This window comes from Quercus lobata, chromosome 1 (genome assembly GCF_001633185.2).
Source record: "Quercus lobata isolate SW786 chromosome 1, ValleyOak3.0 Primary Assembly, whole genome shotgun sequence".
In the NCBI taxonomy this organism is placed as follows: Eukaryota; Viridiplantae; Streptophyta; class Magnoliopsida; order Fagales; family Fagaceae; genus Quercus; species Quercus lobata.
The window spans coordinates 449606-467847 of record NC_044904.1 but is presented as its reverse complement, the minus strand read 5'-3'; the positions used below and the strand labels follow the sequence as shown (position 1 = coordinate 467847).

Below are 18242 nucleotides of genomic sequence, written 5' to 3'. Positions count from 1 at the left end.
ACTTATTTCTATAAATGTTCTCAAACAACAATTTTTAGTTTTTAAATACGTGTACCAAACGAGCTCTAAACAGTTGGACTTTTTTTTTTTTTTTGAGAGATAGAAGCAGCTGGACTTCATTTAAAAAAAGAAAAAGAAGAAAAAACTCAAAAAAGAAAAGAAAAAAGAAGGCATCATTGTCTTCTAGTGACGTGTTAATTAGGCCTCCTCGTGCTTGAGTTGTACCATGTCCATCATCCAACACAACAACCGCCTTTGCCTTCTTTGGTTGGGTGGGTTAGGAGTTAGGAGACAAGTTTTTTTAAGGATAGGGTATCCATAATTTGAAGGGCTTAGGTTATGAACTTACGATAGAAGTTAGAAGATGCAATCATGCAAAGACTGTTGCTATGTTTTTTTTTTTTTTTGCTGAATAAGACTGTTGCTATGTTGCGCTTAATGGATTTTGCCTTTGATGTGGGAGTCCAGTCTTCATTGTTGTAGGTGACTCTATAATAAGTTATATCTATATTTGTTGCTTTATCAACCTCGATTAGAAATTGTTCCATCTGATTAAAGAGGCAAAGGTGAAACGTAAACGGGTTTAGGAACATTGCATCGCTTCTTCTTCTTAAAAAAATGTCTCATTTTGATAATATTAGTGGGCGTGTTGTAAATAGAGCTCTTTTAAAAAAAAAAAATAATAATAATAATAAATAGAGCCCATTTTGATAACATTGAGTCCAAAAATCCCCTTTGATATGATCAGACTGACAATAACATTCATATAATCACGACTCATATATGCGTTTTCGACTTGGGTCAAAAAGTGCCCGTTTGGTTCCACTTTTTCAGTCCAAAACGGGCGTTTTCAAAAAAGCTAAGCCCATATTTGCGTTTGGTAAGTTCAAAACGCAACTTTTTTATAAAAGTTGCGTTTTGAACTTTTAGAAAAACTGAAGAGAAAACGCGGAACAAAAATGGACCGAGAGCAGTCCATAAATCAAAACGCGCACAGCACGTTTTGTTATATTACCGTTGCAATATTAAAAATACCGAAATACCCATCACTTAGTTCTTCCTCTTCGTCTTCCTCTGCTTCTTCACCGGTCTATCCCCACACTCAACAAAACCCATTTCAACCTTTCATATTCCGAACACAGAATCAACAAAACCAAACCAAAAATAACTCAAAATCAACACAAAAACAACTTAAAATTAACTCAAATCCCATCGGAAAACCCATCCCAAACCCAACTCAAAATCAACCCAAAATCCATAGAAAAAAAAAAACCCAAAATCCTTATGTTTCAATCATCTTCATCTTCATCATCATCATCATCATCTTCTTCTTCTCTGGAGTGTGAAAAAAAAAAAAGAACAAAGAAGGAAAGACAAAATAAGGAAATAAAGAAAAATGACGAAAAAAGAGATGCAGAGATGCAGAGACTTCATCATCATCATCATCATCATCTTCATCTTCTTCATCATCATCTTCTTCATCATCATCATTAGCTTCGAAGTGTCAAAAAAAAAAAAAGAGATGCAGAGAACGTTGAGCCAGCTTGAGGAATGAGAGAGGGGTTTGAACAAAATGGAACATTCTGGAGTGGTGTGGAGTAAGTGGAAAGGAAAAGTAAGGAAATAAATAAAAAAAAAGGTAGGGGCACGTGTGTGGAGGAAGTGGCAGGGAAAGGGAGGAAAAAAGAAAATAAAGAAAAAAAATGAAGGGTATGTGTGTGGATGAGAAAAAAAGGGAAAAAAAAGAAGAAAATATGGATAAAAAAATAAAATAAAATAAGGGAAACATAAAATAAAGAATAAGAAATTAAAATTGAGAAAAAATTTTACAATATTTTTACAATATTTTCACAATAAATCTTAAGTGGTATGTTATATTAGTTAATATTGGTGAGAAAAAAAATAATTTGTTTAGAAATTGAAAAAAATAATTATAATAGTACATTCAAATTAAAATCAGTATAAATTATCACAATACTTTCACAATAAATCTTAAGTGGTAGGTTATTATTAGCTAATATTGGTGAGAAAAAAAATAATTTCACAATATTGATTTAAGTATAAAATAAACTCTCTTATATACATTGTCCTTTTTGGTAATTTATCTTTCAAACTACCACTTTTATAAGTGTTAGCCAAACACTCAACTTTTTTAAAAAGCACTTTTTAACAGTTTTTACCAAACACTCAGCTTTTTGAAAAAGCACTTTTTCATTATGCACTTTTTGAAAACTCCACTTTTTCATTATGCACTTTTTCAAAAAGCTGAACCAAACGCAGCATTTACTCTACAAATGCCTAATCCAGACGCACGTTTAGTAAAAATTTGAGTTATAGGGTGTGTAAGCATACCCCTAAGTGAATGGGGAGGGGGTATTTATACTACCTTTGAGTCTTTGACATATATAGATCTTGGTAATCATCATGATTGCCACACTGTTTTTGTTAGTTTTGGTGGGTTATTCATGCTCTGATCAGTTGATGGCCTACGCGCTCCTCCCAATTGGTTAAGAACTAAGTTGGGGATTGGTTACATGCATTTAATGCAGAGGGAATGGTAGATGGTGGTAGATGGAGAAATGAATGCAAAAAATAAGTTGAAATGGGCTCTAGTATAGCTTTTGTTTTTTGGGACAAAAAAAAAAAAAAAAAAAATTTATAAGGCCTTTAAATTGGGCCTGAAGCTTGTAAATGAAACGACAATCTGATGGAAACAAAGTGCGCCTGGATCAAACTTAAAATGAAAGAAAAAAAGAAAAAAGAAAAAAACAAAGAAGAAGAATGAAACAAAATTTGGGCCCATACTATACTATACTGTTATAAATGTTTTCGGAGGCAGCCCAGGTTTAAAGGAGTCTTTGCGGAGCCCAACTAAAATTGAAATCTAAAAAGCCGAGACGGACGGTGGAGATTGAAATCTGTGTGAAAATAATAAAATAGAGGAGGCGCGCGCGGGGTATGTGAAAGTGAAAAACAAAACTCAAAACTCAAAACTGAAAAAAAGAATAAAATTGAAAATGGCGGGGGGCACTAAAAAATGTTCCCTCCCCTTTGCTCTTTTTAATTCTATAATATATAGTTTCGATCTAAGTAAGAGTAACACATTCATACCACTTACTTGCTTTTCTTCCCAATTTAAAATCAAATCAAAACTCTACCACTTTGCTCTCTCTCTCTTTGTGTGAAAGAAGGAAATGGCGGGTGGAGGAGTTAAAGGGAGGAAGAGAGTGGAGGCGTCATCGGAGGATGCCGCTTCTACTACTTCTCTCCTTAGAGCCAGAGACGGCAGCGCTTTTGCTCGTTGGTACTATTTTTTACTTCTCTTACTCTTTACTCTTACTTAGGGTTTGTAATTCTAATGCTAATTATTACTCATTTTGTTATCCATCTCCATCTTTAATTTGCTAATTAAATCGTTTCTGTTAATAGACAGACGTTTTTTGTGTGTGTTTGTTTTACAGTTAATTTTAATTTTAATTTTAATTATGGTGCTTGTAAATCTGATTGATTGAAAATGAAATGAAATATTAATATTAATGGAATTGCAGTGAAGAGTGCAAGAAGGATGTTCCAGTGGCACTGATTAGCATGCACTGTTGCAGCCTTGATGCTAGAATCAAACTGAATCTCGGTCCGTTTCTTTCTCTTTTCTTAATCAATGTATTCCATTTTACAATTCTTCTGAAGAAGATAGTTAGTTTTTCTTAATTACTCCTATTATTTTTGGATTCAGAGGCTCAGATTGTGGAGAAGCCCAGTGACCCCCACAAGAAGAAGCCTACTACTACTACTACTACAGACAGGTACTCTTCTTCTCTTCCCTTTCTCTGTCAATGCAATCTTTTCTGGGTATAACACTGTTTTTTTTTTTTTTGGTTTTTGTTTGGCAGGAAGAAATCAAGTTCAACAGAGCCAAAGGCAAAGAAAGCAAAAACTGACAAGAAGTCTAAGGATCCAAATGCCCCCAAGCGCCCACAAACTGCCTTCTTTCTCTTCATGTATACTATCTCTCACTCTCTCTCTTGCACGTTTGGATTATCTTTCCGCGTGTGTGTGTGTGTGTGCTGAAATGTTTTCAATTTGTGTGTCAGGGATGACTTTAGGAAGACTTATAAAGAAGAAAATCCTGATTCTAAGGGTGGTAAAGAGGTACAAGTATATATTAATTACTGCCCTTGCTCTTTATTTTTTTATTTTTTGTTAGGTGATTAAACTTTGGACAGCTTATTCTAATCTTGTTGTTTGACTTACAATGAATTGTAGGTAGCAAAGGAGGGTGGTGAGAAGTGGAAATCTATGACTGATGAAGTAAGTTTCTTAAATTGCTCTTGTTTTGAATGTTGCTGGGTTATTTTGGATGTGGTTTCATGAATTTTTTCTTACTGGGCCCTTTTGGTTTTTAGGAGAAGAAGCCTTATATGGATAAGGCTGCTGAGTTGAAGGCAGAGTACGGGAAGGCCAAATTGGAGGCTAACAATGCTGAAGAAGATGAAGATGTAAGTTATTTTCTTCTTTAGCTCTGTATGTGTGTGTCCGGTTTTTACTTATTTTTACATGTTTATATTGTTCTTAATTTAATTTTGGGTTCTTTGGCTAATTATTTTGGTTTTCTTTTGATACATTGTGGTTTCTTTGTAATTTTTTAGGGTAATGGAGGTTCAGAGAAGGAAGTTGAAGAAATATCTGATGGAGAGTAGTGCAGATTGCTTCAAATTTTCATGTCTTATGCTTGAGGAAAAAGTTTTCTGCTAAATGCGTCTTGTAAAGTTTGGATGTAGTTACTACTTGGTTGTTTTGGATTTAGATGTTAGGTGTTGAGTTTCTTATGAGCAATATACAACTTCTTTGTAGAATTTTGAAATGTTGGTTACTAGCTTATGATTAGGCTTAATTCTCACTATTATGACTAATAATAGTTGTTTTGATGCCTCCCCCCCATCCCCCTTCTTTGATTTGTCTATTGATCTGTTTCATTGATCAAAACGTTTATGGTTGGGGTGTATTGAATGTGCATGACATAAATTTGATATGCATTGATGTGTTTGTAGTAAATTCCCTAGAATGGGTGAGAGTTATGATTATTGGTAGAGCTAATTTTAACAAAGGTTTATTTTGAAATGGTAAAGAACAACCTAGTGTTTGTAATACATGGAAATGTTTCCTGATACATGGAAACAATGTTTGCTTCATTAATACTAATAAGAAATGGTAAATTATTATTTCTATTAAGTGATAGTTACAATCAAATCTAAGAAGACTGACTGTTGCAGAAAGTAGAACCTATTCTGTTTTTTCTCTTGAATGATGATGCTCATATGGTATGAGCATGTCACTGGGCAGCAGGGTCAGCATCTCTCTGGCCCATCTAACCTTATTTCTTTCCCCTACAAGGAGGCAGGGGCTTGCCACATAAGCACAGATTGTGGGCATAAGCAACTGCAGGGAAGATGTTAAATGGCCTCCGTTGCGGTATCTCACCACACAATCTGTTTGCTCTGAAGTTTGCATGCTTTAGACTCTCAATCCCCAACAAGCTATTTGGGATTTTTCCTGTAAGCCCATTAATGGACAGATCGAGCCATTGAAGCTTTACCAATAAGCCTAAACCTGTAGGGATGGTGCCTGCAATATGGTTCCTGGAAATATCGAACTTTTCAAGTTCAACAAGGTTTGAAATTGAACTGGGGATTTGGCCTGCAATCTTGTTGCTTGCTACAATGAGTGCTTTCAACTTCAATCCCTCACTAAATTCAGGAATGCTGCCTGTAATCTGATTGCCTGATACATCTATGACCTCCAAAAAGCTGCCCGTTGGGTTATTTAGAATCCTTGAGAGAGACCCAGTTAGCTGATTTGAGCGTAGGTCTATAGAAGAGAGTCCATCTGGCAATCTGATTTCTGAAAGATCTGACCTCAAGTGGTTGTTTGAGAGATTGACATTCTGCAAAGTAGACATGTTTGCAAAGAAACTTTGAAGCCCATCTGTGAAATCATTGTCAGATAGGTCGATGGAGTTTAGGGCATCAGGTTTTGTAAATCTTGGAAGGGTTCCTCTGAGTTTACAACCTGCTAGATGGACATCTGAAAGTGGTTTGCTTCTGATCCAATCAGGAACTGCCCCTAAACTGAGGTTGTTGTATGACAGATCTATTGACAACAAAGAAGGAATGCCCCTGCTAAGAGTAAATGGCAAAGGATCTGAGAATCCATTCTGAGATATATTTAGGTACCAAAGGTTCTGTAGTCTTGAAATGGATATTGGAATATGACCTGTAAACCGATTAGCACTCAAATGAAGACGTCTAAGAGATTTTAGCTCCCCTATCTGGTCTGGGATTTTTCCAGTGAGTTGGTTATGGCTCAAGGACAAATCCTCCATGTTGGCCAAGTTGAAAAAGGAAATGGGTATTTGCCCTGATAATTGGTTATTGGATAAGTCGATGAAAGTAAAGTTTGGGTATTGGCCTTCATAATCTGGGATTAGCCCAGAGAGCAAATTGAAGCTAAGGTCCAAAGACTGCAGAGTATGTAAGTTTTTGAAAGTGGTGGGGATTGGACCAGTAAGAAAATTTCTAGCTAAATTTAATTGTTGAAGATTCCTGAGATTCCCTAAGTTTGGGGGAATCTGCCCCTTCAAACGGTTCCCACCAAGTGAGAGGGTCTGGAGTAAAGACAAATGACCTAAACTTGAAGGCATGTTCCCTTCAAGGTAATTGTCATCCAGGACCAGCTGGGTGAGGTGGGCTAGATTTGAGAAGGTCTCAGGAATTGAACCTCTAATTTGTTTCATCCCACTTATAACCATTACCTCCAAGAATTGTAAACTGGCCAGCGAAGGAGAGAGAGTGCCCTTCATGTAAACGCTACTGTCCCTATCCGGTCTCTGCAACACCAATCCAGTAACCCTCCCTGTAGCTGGATTGCATTGTACGCCCTCCCAGCCACCGTCACAGCAGTCGCTTCCTGTCCATGAAGAGAGACTATCAGTGGTGTCCTTCAGGATTCTGGCTTTGAAGCTGAGAAGAGCTGCTCTATCTGCTTCTGAGCAAACTGGGGTTTGTGATTGTGAGGTTGTTTGAGGTAGGGACTCCGAGAACATATCAAAGAATGAAAGTACCAGCAAGATACAGAAAACCCATCTCAGGCTTTGCATTTTGGAAGGTGGGTCTTTGTGTTTGATTAGATCAGGAAATTGCTGAAAAATATACACTTAAACTTGGGATCTGGCTGGGAGACACTGAAGGGGAAAAAAATTGTATTCTATAATGAAAAAAGTGATAAAAGTTGTAAAGCAGACATGAGTTTATTCTATTCCTTCACGTAGAAAGGAAGGTATAATGATGAAAAAGATAGTAGAAAACCTGAAAGTGTGACTGACAATTATAATTTGGTTGGAGCTCTGCAAAGACTGAACAATGTCCCTCTTATTTATAGGAAACAAAAAAGAAAAATGCTTTTTTTACGAAAGGAAATACATTTTTTTGTTGGGGGTGGGTGGTAAAATCAATTTAAAGACAGTCACATGGAATTTTGTGACCGTTGGATGGCTCACGAGGGTCCTAAAAACATTTGAACGTTGGAGCGCACTAGATTCAAATTCTACTTTCTTTTTAGAAATCAACCTCATTTTGCTACTCAACAAGTTTCACGCTTTAGCCATATCCTCAATTCTTATAGCTTGGATGGGAGAGCAATGCTGCACCTTAAATGATGCTGCCTAGTTCTTCATTTTCTTTGAAAAGGCCTTGGACTTGAAAAGTGCAAACATGTAAAGCTAATCAATTCCAATGGCTAACTTGTTGGAAGATAAACACTAAACATCACCTTGTCAACAAATGTAACCGTTTATTCTGCTTTTTAAATTATGCAATTGAAACTGTGTGATGACCAAAGGAATGGTTTAGATTGATTGGCAGTACAACTGTGCTAAATGGTGAAACCACCACCTTACATTTTCCTCCATCTCCAGGAGTGGATATATATATGATTAAGGACTTTTTCCTAATTTGGAAGCTAGCTTGCTTTTCTGATTTTTCTGGTTAAAAGTGGATTCATTTGTCTTAAATTGCAGAACGTTACTTGACTTTATAGTAATTTTCAGCTTCCACTTTTTCTTCCTTGGTTGCTATGGTCGAATGTAAACGTATCAAAACATAATTCAGAAAGTGCGGTTGTGTGGTCCTTTGCTAATACTGCCTCTGGTGCTGGACAAACATTAAACTATGCAAAAACAAAATATAGTGAACTACTTGGTAAAAAAACAAGAAGGAAATACATTCTCCAATTAAAAAAAAAAAAGGAAATACATCCATTTATTTATATTTTTTTTATGTTAACATATTTAAATGCCATATGATTTAAATCTGTGATATCATTCCTTATTGGACAAAGTACTTTACTATTAAGTTTGATTAAATCGAATTAAATTTCAACTAATTAACGAATTTCACAGTGATATGATGAAGGTAAAAGCTACAAAATTTAAAGCAAAACTAAGGCTATATATATATATTAAACAAAAAGATTTCAAGGTAATTTTATAGGATATGTATCAATTTAAATTGGTTTGACATATTCTATGTGATTGGTTAGTCCTTAGAAGCTGACAAAATTACACAGAAGCTTAGATATTCTGTGTAATTTTATAGGATATGTCGTTTCTATATTATTTTGGAGCTTAGTAGGAAAAGACATAATTTAAGGAAATATTAATATCAGTATGTCACATAGGGAAATAGAATAAATGAATGAATGGTCCGAAGTAGTTAATCAGTTTAATAGTCTTGATAGTTAGGCATTTTCATTTCATTTGTAGGCTGTAGTTAGCAATAGCAATATAGCATAGCAGCATATAGATATATAAAGTTGTCAATCTCCAATCTTATTCACTAATGACTGCTTAATTACAAGAAAAGATTGTCTTATTCTCTGTTTAATCACATTCTAAACTCCTCTTTCTTCCATCAATTAACAATTACAATGAACAACTTGGTGTGGGTCCACTCCTGCCTGCCGACTTGTGTGGGCCTCAGAGAGGTGGTGGAACTGTGGGACCATCTAATCCAATATTTGGCCGTTTGAGTTTTTTTGTACTTTTGATTTTTTAATTTTAATGAGCTGGAGGGAAATACCCAAATGTGGGCTTCAAAATTCAATCGGCTAGTAAAGCAGCTCCATCTCCACTCTCACGCAGAGCCCGTGGAGACACTCTCTCGCTCACATGCCCACTATTTAACACGATTTCCTCCGAATTTTGTGCTCTATAATTGCATCATGGCTATATTAATAGGACATTGACCATTATGCCATTGTCAAAATGAGAAAAATAAATAATCTAAATCAGTAAAAATTTTAAGAGTATGAAAACTTGCAAGAACCTATATTAAAGCTTATTCTTTCCCTAAATATAATCTATATCTATATTATATATATATATATATATATATAAATATTTTTTTTTCTTTCAACTAGATTTTTATGTAGTTCAAAAATACTCTCATTAATGAAGGACAACTTCATTTAGAAATAGGGTTATAAATGTCAAATAAATTTTTTTATTTATTTTGAATTCAAAAAGGGAATTCCTAAAATTTAGGATTTTTTTGAGAGGTGTTACGTTCACAATATTTTCACAATTTTTTTACAACAAATCATAGGTGTTTAGTTGTTGTTAGTTCAAATTTGAATCTAACACTAAGATTACTTTTTTGCCCCAATAATAACAACCAAAAACAACCTGCCACTTGGGATTTGTTGTAAAAATATTGTGAAAATGTTATGGACATATCATTTCTCGATTTTTTTTTTTCATTCACGTTCAAAAAAGAAAGAATAATGCTAGAAATACAAACTATTTTACAAAAAAAATTACAGATTGCTGATGTGGTAAGTGATTATTGGTAAATGAAAAAAAATGATATTAATGGTGGGCCTAGATAAAAACTAATAAGAGGTTTGTCACATTAACATTTTGTAAAAATGTTGTAAAATAGTTTGTAACTGTAATTTTACTCAAAAAGAAATTACAATTACTACTTATCTTTAAAATTTATCATTTTTATTTGTTTGAAAAATAAAAATATATATTTCTAAATTATAATAGATGTAAATTATTAACATTTACCCAAAAAAATAGAAAAAACTCACGTGCGTGCTCAGAGGCTAGTACTATCTATAAGAGGATTTCCTTCTTTGAACTGAATTTTTTTGTGATTCAGAAATTCCCCTAGACCCTACATTTAATAAGGACAAAACTTGAGAACATTCTGGTAAAAATATATCTCCAACTCTACGTAAAATGCCTACAAAATAGGAAACTCTCCTACTATTCCATTTCTTCAAAATAAATTTATCCAAATATTAAAAAAGAAAAAGAGAAAAAACATCTTAATCCACTTTGATATTTACCTCAAAGCCACGTATACTAGACCATAGAAAAAAAGGAGTCTCATTGCACTCGTGTATGTGATGAGGCTAGTTGGAATATAAGTCTTTAGTGTCATTTTTGTTTTCAAAACTAAATTATTGTTTAGTTAAATTAATTTTCCCAAAAACAAAAATTAAGGACAAAAAGGTGCTTTGACAAGTAGTTAATACAAATTGAAATTGAAAATTAATGATAAGGGATAAAATTATCAAAATGAAAAAATATCTAATTTTATACACCACATTTTATGTATAGTTATAATTCCAAAACTTTTAAAAGTATTTAGTATGTATTATACAATGAGATTAAAAAAAAATACTTTAACATATGCATGATTCTAGTCTTAATTATTGAAAATAAAATGTAAAATGGCACGAAAAATGTGTTTGAACTTCCAAGGGCCATTTTCATGTATTATTTTCGATATGTAGCTTTCTAAGTTTCAATGACATAAAACTCGGAATATAATGCAATCCCATTTAACATTGAAAATGATAAATTCTGAAAAATGGTATCTGAATTCATTTACAGTATTTGAGAAAAACCAAAACCCATCAATATATCGAAAGGGTGAAAGCCACTTTACAATTTGAAAGAGAGTGAAAGCCATTGTATGAGCGAAGAGTTAATAGTAAAGTAGTAATCATGCCAAACTTATTCATTATGATTGGAACTTTTTTTTTTTTTTTTTTTTAATTTAATTATATTTAAAACTAACTTTGGTGTAGGAGACAGTTTTGAACATTAAAAATATATAAATGTTTCTACACTTTTTGATTGAAAAATGAAAACTGAAAAGAAAAAAGAATTCCAGAACGCGCTTTTGATGAGTTGCATGGATTGGAGGCATCAGTGCCAGTGGGATCATCCCGTTGGTGAATATGATCCATGTTTTGTATTTTAGGTTATATTGAAGATTGAGTGATTCTGGATTAGGTTGCGTTGATTGCGCAAGAAAGATTATTGGCCCCAGTCAGGTGGATCGACAGTTAATGTCTACTAGAGGATCATTTTTATTTATTATTGCCAAGCTGGAAATTTGGATTTTGGAGTAGTCTTTTTCTTTTTAGTTGAAGACACAAGGGCAGGGTCCCAAAAATTCCAAATTGTCCAAAATGGCAGTTGAGGACCCCCCCACTCTTGAGGGTCCTACACTTGTTAATAACCCTAAACCTTAGAACAATGATTATCATTCATTCATGTTCAAAAATCTTGACCATATCATGTGAAATGTTGTATAAATTTGTCCATGATGAGAGTTACATGTCTGTTTAGAATCCATTCACTGTCGGGAGTGTCAAAAAAGCAACTACCGATTTCAAATGAATGTATGCAATGTGTCCAATAGTTAACTCAAAAGTGATTCTAAACCTTTTTTTTTTTGGTGTACTTTTGGAACTCAATCAGCATGTGATTGCGTAATGAAAGATATTTCTTATTTAAGTTTTGATGTGCGGATAAAATTTGATTCCAGAAATTGGGCATGAAGTTGAAAGATTTTATAGTTGACACTCCATGAATTTTTTTTTTTAAGAATAAAAAAAAAAAAGACAAAACACTTAAAAAATAGTTTTACCATCTCAAATTTGCTAGTTATCTATTTCAACGTGAAATTGAACTTTCAAGGAGAAATTTAGGAGTAATGACATTGATAATTTTTGATTAAAAAATCTATTTTATTGAGCTGATGAGGAAGACTTGAATTTATGATAAATTATCAATTGTTTCAAAATGCAAAATTAATCATTTAACCAATATTATCATACTCTTCCTCACATGTGGGTCCACACTCCACCTTAGAAAGTAGGAAATTTAATAATTTAACAAATATTTTAAGTACACTCTCCCTCATGAGTTGGCCCAAACTCATCCTCAATAACGTGGGGCTGAATTTAGTTATTTAACAAATATTCTAAAAGTCCATCTCATTTTTTGGTCCAAACTCCTCAACTTGATAAGTGGAGTTTAATATGTGACATTTTTACTTTTTTTAAGTGAGAGATAGAGCATATTCAAACTTAGAACCACATATTTTAATACCAAGATATACTACTATTTATCCCAAAAGTTTAAGCAGTTACAAAAATAATTAATTTAATTATTGTAGGGACACGATTCGTATCAAACCACAACAGGGTTGGGTTCGCACGTAAAAAAAGCCCATACAATATCATTGTAGAGCGTGGGCTTGAAAGGCTAGGCCTTGGACACCAGGCGGTGGGTTTCCCGTGGTGTTCATACATGGTTAAGTTTTCTTCACCTCTGAAATTTTGCTCCTGGAGGTGGGCTGGGAGGCTTTGGTTTTTGGCCATTTTTCCCAGCCCCTTGATTGGTGCACCTACCCTTTTATTATATAGTCCGTCTTGGTTGATCCTAGCCCTCCACTTGTTGGTCAGGCAGGTGCTTATTTCTGTGTCCATCCCATCACCCGTCCCCTCTTACTTTCTATTAGTTGCTAGGATCGAAGTTTACACCGTCCAAACGTCTTTTCTCATTAATCGGCTCTGGGCATTGGCAGGTGCATTTATTGAGGAGGGGACGCATTTTCCTTGGTCCAATTTTACACCCTGCTTCCCTGTGGGCCCCATTCCACTCACATCCCCTTCAGGGGGTTGTTTGGGGATAGCCTTCACTAAGACGTTGATCTTCCCATCGAAGTTCTGGAGTGCCGAGGACAGGGTAGCTTCTCAGCCGTTCCCCTTAACACCCCGGCCATCGATCATTCGTCCTCGGCAAGAGACCTCCTCAGCACGGGCCCTGGGCCCAGATAGAGTTTGGGCCGGATTGTAAACTTCCCGGACCCACAATTATTATTCTAACAAATCATTTATTTATATAAACTATTCAAGGGAAAAAGAAGATATTCATTTTTGATTTAATTTGTTTGAATAAGTGTGAAGATTTTTATTTTTATTTTTTATGGATGAAAATCATGAATGGTTTTTAAACCATACTTATATCTGAATTTGAAATGATTAAATTTATTAATTATGAAATGGTATTTCAAATTCATAATACAAGTGCTTTTGTTAGAACAAATTCTTAAAATTTAAATCTATCATATGTCTATTGTCTAATGTCTTTAAAATTTATGTTAAGAATTTATATTCTGAAATTATTTATCAAATTCCTTTAGTTTTAAATCTTTAATCCAAAAATAGCTCTAGTTGAATCATTGTATGAGGCGAAGAAGTCACCTAAGTTAGGTATACCCTCACCAACCGTGTCATTCATTTCATTGCCATTAAACCTCACTCACAACAATTGCAATTTTGCTACTGTTCGGCTTATTGTCTTGGCTACAATTGGTCACCATAGCCTCTATAAAACCAGCAATATAAAATTATAAACATCTTAAATAACATCAATCGTTGTTTGTTGTCTTAACTACCACCACTATCCCCTTATCATTGGAATCACTTTCATCATAATAATAGGCAAAACTAGGAACTCGGTTATCAGTGGACCCAGATCAACACGTTACTAAACACAATGTAATAAAGAGCAAATACATCAATCTGTAAAGATTATATTAAAAAAATTGGTGATATCCCTAGCATCATTTTTTTTTTTTTTTTTTAAGATAAAACTAAGATGAGATTTAGATTTGATAATTTAAACATACTGCTAGAAAATATAAGTTTCTAGATTATATAAACTCAGTGGTAAATCAATTCTATGAGTTAGAAAGAAGCCAATTTAGGCCGTGTAAATGATGGTATATAGGAGCATCTGCAGCTAGTTTTGCTATCTCATTTTATTTTACCATCCAAAAAAATTACTTTATTAATTATATTATACCATTTTACAGTACACCAACATCCCAAAACTCTATTTTTTTCTCATTTTATTTAAATATTCTTTTTTATTCTTTTTTTTACTAATTTTTTTCTCTTCCTTTTCTTCTCTTTCTCCCTCAACCTCTACCACTGGCCACAACTAAACAAACAATCACCACCACACCACCACTACCCTCGGCCCAACAAAATCCCACTGGAACCAAAAACCCAAAATAAAAAAAACAAAATAAAACCCACCAAGTACCCACTACAAACCTAGCAAACCCATAGCAACCCAACCAACCAAACGCCGGCCACCAAACCCAGAAACTGGCCACCATGTCAACATCACCAAACCCACCAAATGCCGGTCTCTATGTCGATCTCCACATCGATTTCCACACCGATCTCCATCGCGCTAACCTCTAGCCACGACGCCCATCTCAGTTGCGCCACCAGCCTTGCCACCACGTCGATTTAGAAATCCGATTCGGTGTGAGCTCCGATCTGGCTTGGAGATTCAACGTGAGCTCCGCTCTGGCACAGACTCAACTGAGAGAAACTTGACAATGGTGAGAGAGAGAGGAGATGAGAAAGAGAGAAGGAAGAGAGAGAAAAGAAAGAGAAAAAATGAGAGAGGAGAGAGAAATTGTCGGGTAAAACGTGGAGAGAGCATTAAAAAATTATTTTTTTTTATATCATTCAGCTATAGTACCATCTTACATTTGAGATAGTACTGTAGCTATATGTCAAAAAAATTTTGGCCTCCCCGTTGCTGGGATTTTTTGGGCCTGTATGCCAAATGTATCTTACATTTGGCATATGCAAGGCCGGCTAGGGATGCTTTAAGGGTGAGGAAGGGCTACGCCTGTATGTTGTTTTTGTAGCCCAGTCATTGGATAAAAAAAAGTTCAAGAACTTGAAGAATAAACTTTATTCTAATTAATTCCTAAGCATATGCATGATTTTTAACTAAAGTTTTTCAATTTCACATAACAACTATCCCCTGCATATTACTCTGAAAAGATTCAATTGAAAAACATAGACCGGTCTTACATTACATATTTGACACTCTTAACATTATTAGTTAACCACTCATTATAAGAGCGTTTCCATCCGATAATTCTATCATATTTTATTTTATCATTTCAAAAAACTATTTTATCAATTATATAATACCATTTTACTATACACTCAATATCTCAACTTTTATTTTACCATATTATACATTAAAATAACATATCTACATAATAAAATAATATATTCTGAAGAGAGAGAGAAATTGAGACAATAGAGAGAGAGATTTTTGTAGGTAGAATAAAATAATAATTTTTGGATTTAGAATATTGCTACAGTATTTGCGATGGTTGCAAATTTTTTTAGCTTTAACAGACCAATTGTTGACTTTTTTTGGTAACAAAATAGTAAATCTTGGCAAGAAATGGCATATACCATGCCAGCTGCGAATGCCCTTAGTCATCATAGCATGATGAGGCTCTTTTTTCTAAGCCAATAGACAACATACAAACCAGTGAACCACAACTCCTTGACCCCAAATATTTGCCAATTTTATTCAACAGAAAGACTTACAAGATACAAGGGTGAGCCAACATTAATTTTTCATTTGCTATTTAATTATATATATTACTCCGCTTCCAACCCTCACAAAATTGTCAACTTTGGTTGATGGCTAGGAACTTGCTTACTCGAGTCAAGGCTGTGCCGTACATTTAATTTGACTGGCAAGTCAAATATAAATAGCAATTTATTTCGTAAGACCCAAGTTGAGGATGCCCCAAGAAGTCTGTGGCCATGACTTCTCCTTTGCCTTCATCAACAAAACTCTAGCCCAAGAAACCCATCCTTCCCAAGTCATCCTCTTATCCCATGCACTCCCCCACTCTAACATAAGGGTGAGCCCTCTCTCAGCCTCTTCAAACCTCCCTTTGTTCAAATAAACCTGACCCAACACCACATGTGGCTCCCCCACAAAAGGGTTCTTCTCAATACTACTCAAAAGTAACTCCTCAGCCCTCTCCAACCCTCTCTTAGACATATCACAAACAGCTTCCCAATATAAGTTCCTTGCAATTAATTGCTCCCCTGCATCTAAAACCCTTATACAGTTTTCAAAAACAGGTGGTACCACAAGCTCAATGTCTTCTTCATCCCTATCTGTTTCAACCACAACACCACAAGCCCTTTCTTGAGCTTCCTTCAAAATCTCTTTCTCTCTCATTATCAAGCTGTATATGGCTCCCATCTTTGAAATAGAATTCATCCATAGTCCAGGCTTGCCATCACCAGGCCACAAAATTGCATGGTTGTTCCCAGAAAACATGAGGCGTCCATCATAGTTATCTAATAAAGCATCCTGATAACTGAAATATTGGTCACTGAAATCTGCCATTGACATCAAAAGGAAAACTGCAATCACGTTTCTAGAAACTACAACATCTTCTCCGGTCTTTATATTCTTCGTAGTAAGCCCATTAGCAGGAAGTAGAGCCCGCAGTTTCTTCCTCCAATCTTCTTCTTCATTGAAAATCCCCATCTCCTTGGCATTTCTCAGCGATACCTCTGACTGCTTGAGGTGCTCAACAAGTTCTAAATCAGAGTATTGGAATCATGAATGAGAGTTTGTCGTGGCACTACACAAAACAAGTGGATTAGTCTCTCTGCAGCGTCACCAACATGGCTGCGAACCACGTCGCGGCCTGTTGAAGGATCAAATATGGCGAGGTTGACGTAAGAATTGGAGTAAGCAGAGTGGAAGAGGCCGCAGAGGCACACGGAATCTGGTGCTTTCCAAATCTTGAGAATGCGATATACTTCCACAAGGTGTTGAAGAAAGCTACCGTGCTTGTGGAAACACTCGCCTGCTCCAACGGAGCGCAAGACAGCAATAAGCGAAGGTAAGTTCTTGTCAATAGCTTCAAGCTCGCCACGGAGGAAGGGACGGGCAGAGTCTAGAAGTGTTTGGAGGTAAGGGGTTGTTTGAGTTTCTGGAGAAGATAGAGAAGATGGCATGGTTGGTTTGGTTTAATTTGTTTCCTTGAAAAGGTTCTGAAATGGGTTGAAGAAGAAGCAGCTATAAATTATGAGTAAGAAGTCAGAAGAAGAAGCAGCTAGAAAGATATGTTTTTTTTTTCCTTTTTGATAGATGTGCTTTAAAGATGCGTTGTTTTGTTAAAATGTCGGCAATCAAGCCATATAGGGAAGTATATCTACCAAATGAGTGGAGGAGGCGCTATGGACCAAACGCCCATTTGGCCCATAATATTGTTTGCTTGTCATTGTCATTAGTCAATCTCCTTATGGCTCTTACGTCCCTACAGGTCAGACGAGTGTGATGATTTGATGCGAAGGTGCAAACACAAGTTTGTATTGATGAATAAAGCGTGAATAATGTTATCTTTTCTATAAATTATTAAATTCAATACTGCTATGTATTTAAATTTAATTAAAAATTTAATCTTCATCTTCTGCATTTAATAAATTGTAATTAAGTTTTACTTAATAATCTTCCAAAATTCACCTATATTTAAACATTTTCTTAGCTATTAGTTTTTCCTTGTCACATCAAGCTCAACAATGTCTACAACACTGTCATCTCCCCTATCGATCAAAGCTAGCATGTTCTCTTTGAGGTACACACAACTGCTGGAGGACTTATAATTTTTTTGGGAGGGTATAAAAATTAAGGAGATATAAATTTTTTTTTTTTAAGATTTGCAAGGAGATATAATTAAATAGCAGATCTGTCAAAATTTACTTACATTTTAAGTAGCCTAAGCCCATGGCCATGACCCCCCTGCCTCTGCCATGGTTGACATAGTTTGAAGTGCTTTGCTTACGGCAAACTAATGGGCCCATTATTTGAAGTGCCTTGCAAGTTGCAACTATTAGCTAGACTCTCTCAGATATATGTGCAGCATATGTAGTGTTCTTTTAAGGCCCATTTGAAGTCCACTATCTATTATCTAGACAATGACTACTAGTCACAATTATCAGCCCACTTTTCTGTGGGTTAGAAA

The 18242-nt window shown here is 35.1% G+C and overlaps 2 protein-coding genes and 1 pseudogene across 2 annotated transcripts; 1 reads left to right on the top strand and 2 right to left on the bottom strand.

The window, feature by feature from the left end:
- The first annotated feature begins 3101 nt into the window (after positions 1–3101).
- On the top strand, positions 3102–4931 carry LOC115968508 (high mobility group B protein 7-like). Its single transcript, XM_031087949.1, has 8 exons — positions 3102–3304; positions 3549–3631; positions 3734–3803; positions 3891–3998; positions 4092–4149; positions 4264–4308; positions 4404–4496; positions 4647–4931. Exons 1-8 carry the CDS (start codon positions 3195–3197, stop codon positions 4695–4697), a joined length of 618 nt encoding a protein of 205 aa, XP_030943809.1. The 5' UTR covers positions 3102–3194; the 3' UTR covers positions 4698–4931.
- A 207-nt stretch (positions 4932–5138) lies between these two features.
- Positions 5139–7481, bottom strand: LOC115968429 (LRR receptor-like serine/threonine-protein kinase FLS2). Its single transcript, XM_031087858.1, has one exon. It carries the CDS (start codon positions 7151–7153, stop codon positions 5372–5374), a length of 1782 nt encoding a protein of 593 aa, XP_030943718.1. The 5' UTR covers positions 7154–7481; the 3' UTR covers positions 5139–5371.
- An 8237-nt stretch (positions 7482–15718) lies between these two features.
- On the bottom strand, positions 15719–17634 carry LOC115968345 (annotated as a pseudogene).
- Between the last annotated feature and the right edge of the window lie 608 nt (positions 17635–18242).

Bases quoted from the DNA above. Each gene is read 5' to 3' on its own strand.
- LOC115968508 (XM_031087949.1), top strand. From the start codon at position 3,195: ATGGCGGGTGGAGGAGTTAAAGGGAGGAAGAGAGTGGAGGCGTCATCG. The intron at 3,632-3,733 runs GTCCGTTTCTTT...TTTTGGATTCAG, and splicing joins TAGAATCAAACTGAATCTCG to AGGCTCAGATTGTGGAGAAG. The intron at 4,497-4,646 runs GTAAGTTATTTT...GTAATTTTTTAG, and splicing joins ATGCTGAAGAAGATGAAGAT to GGTAATGGAGGTTCAGAGAA.
- LOC115968429 (XM_031087858.1), bottom strand. From the start codon at position 7,153: ATGCAAAGCCTGAGATGGGTTTTCTGTATCTTGCTGGTACTTTCATTC.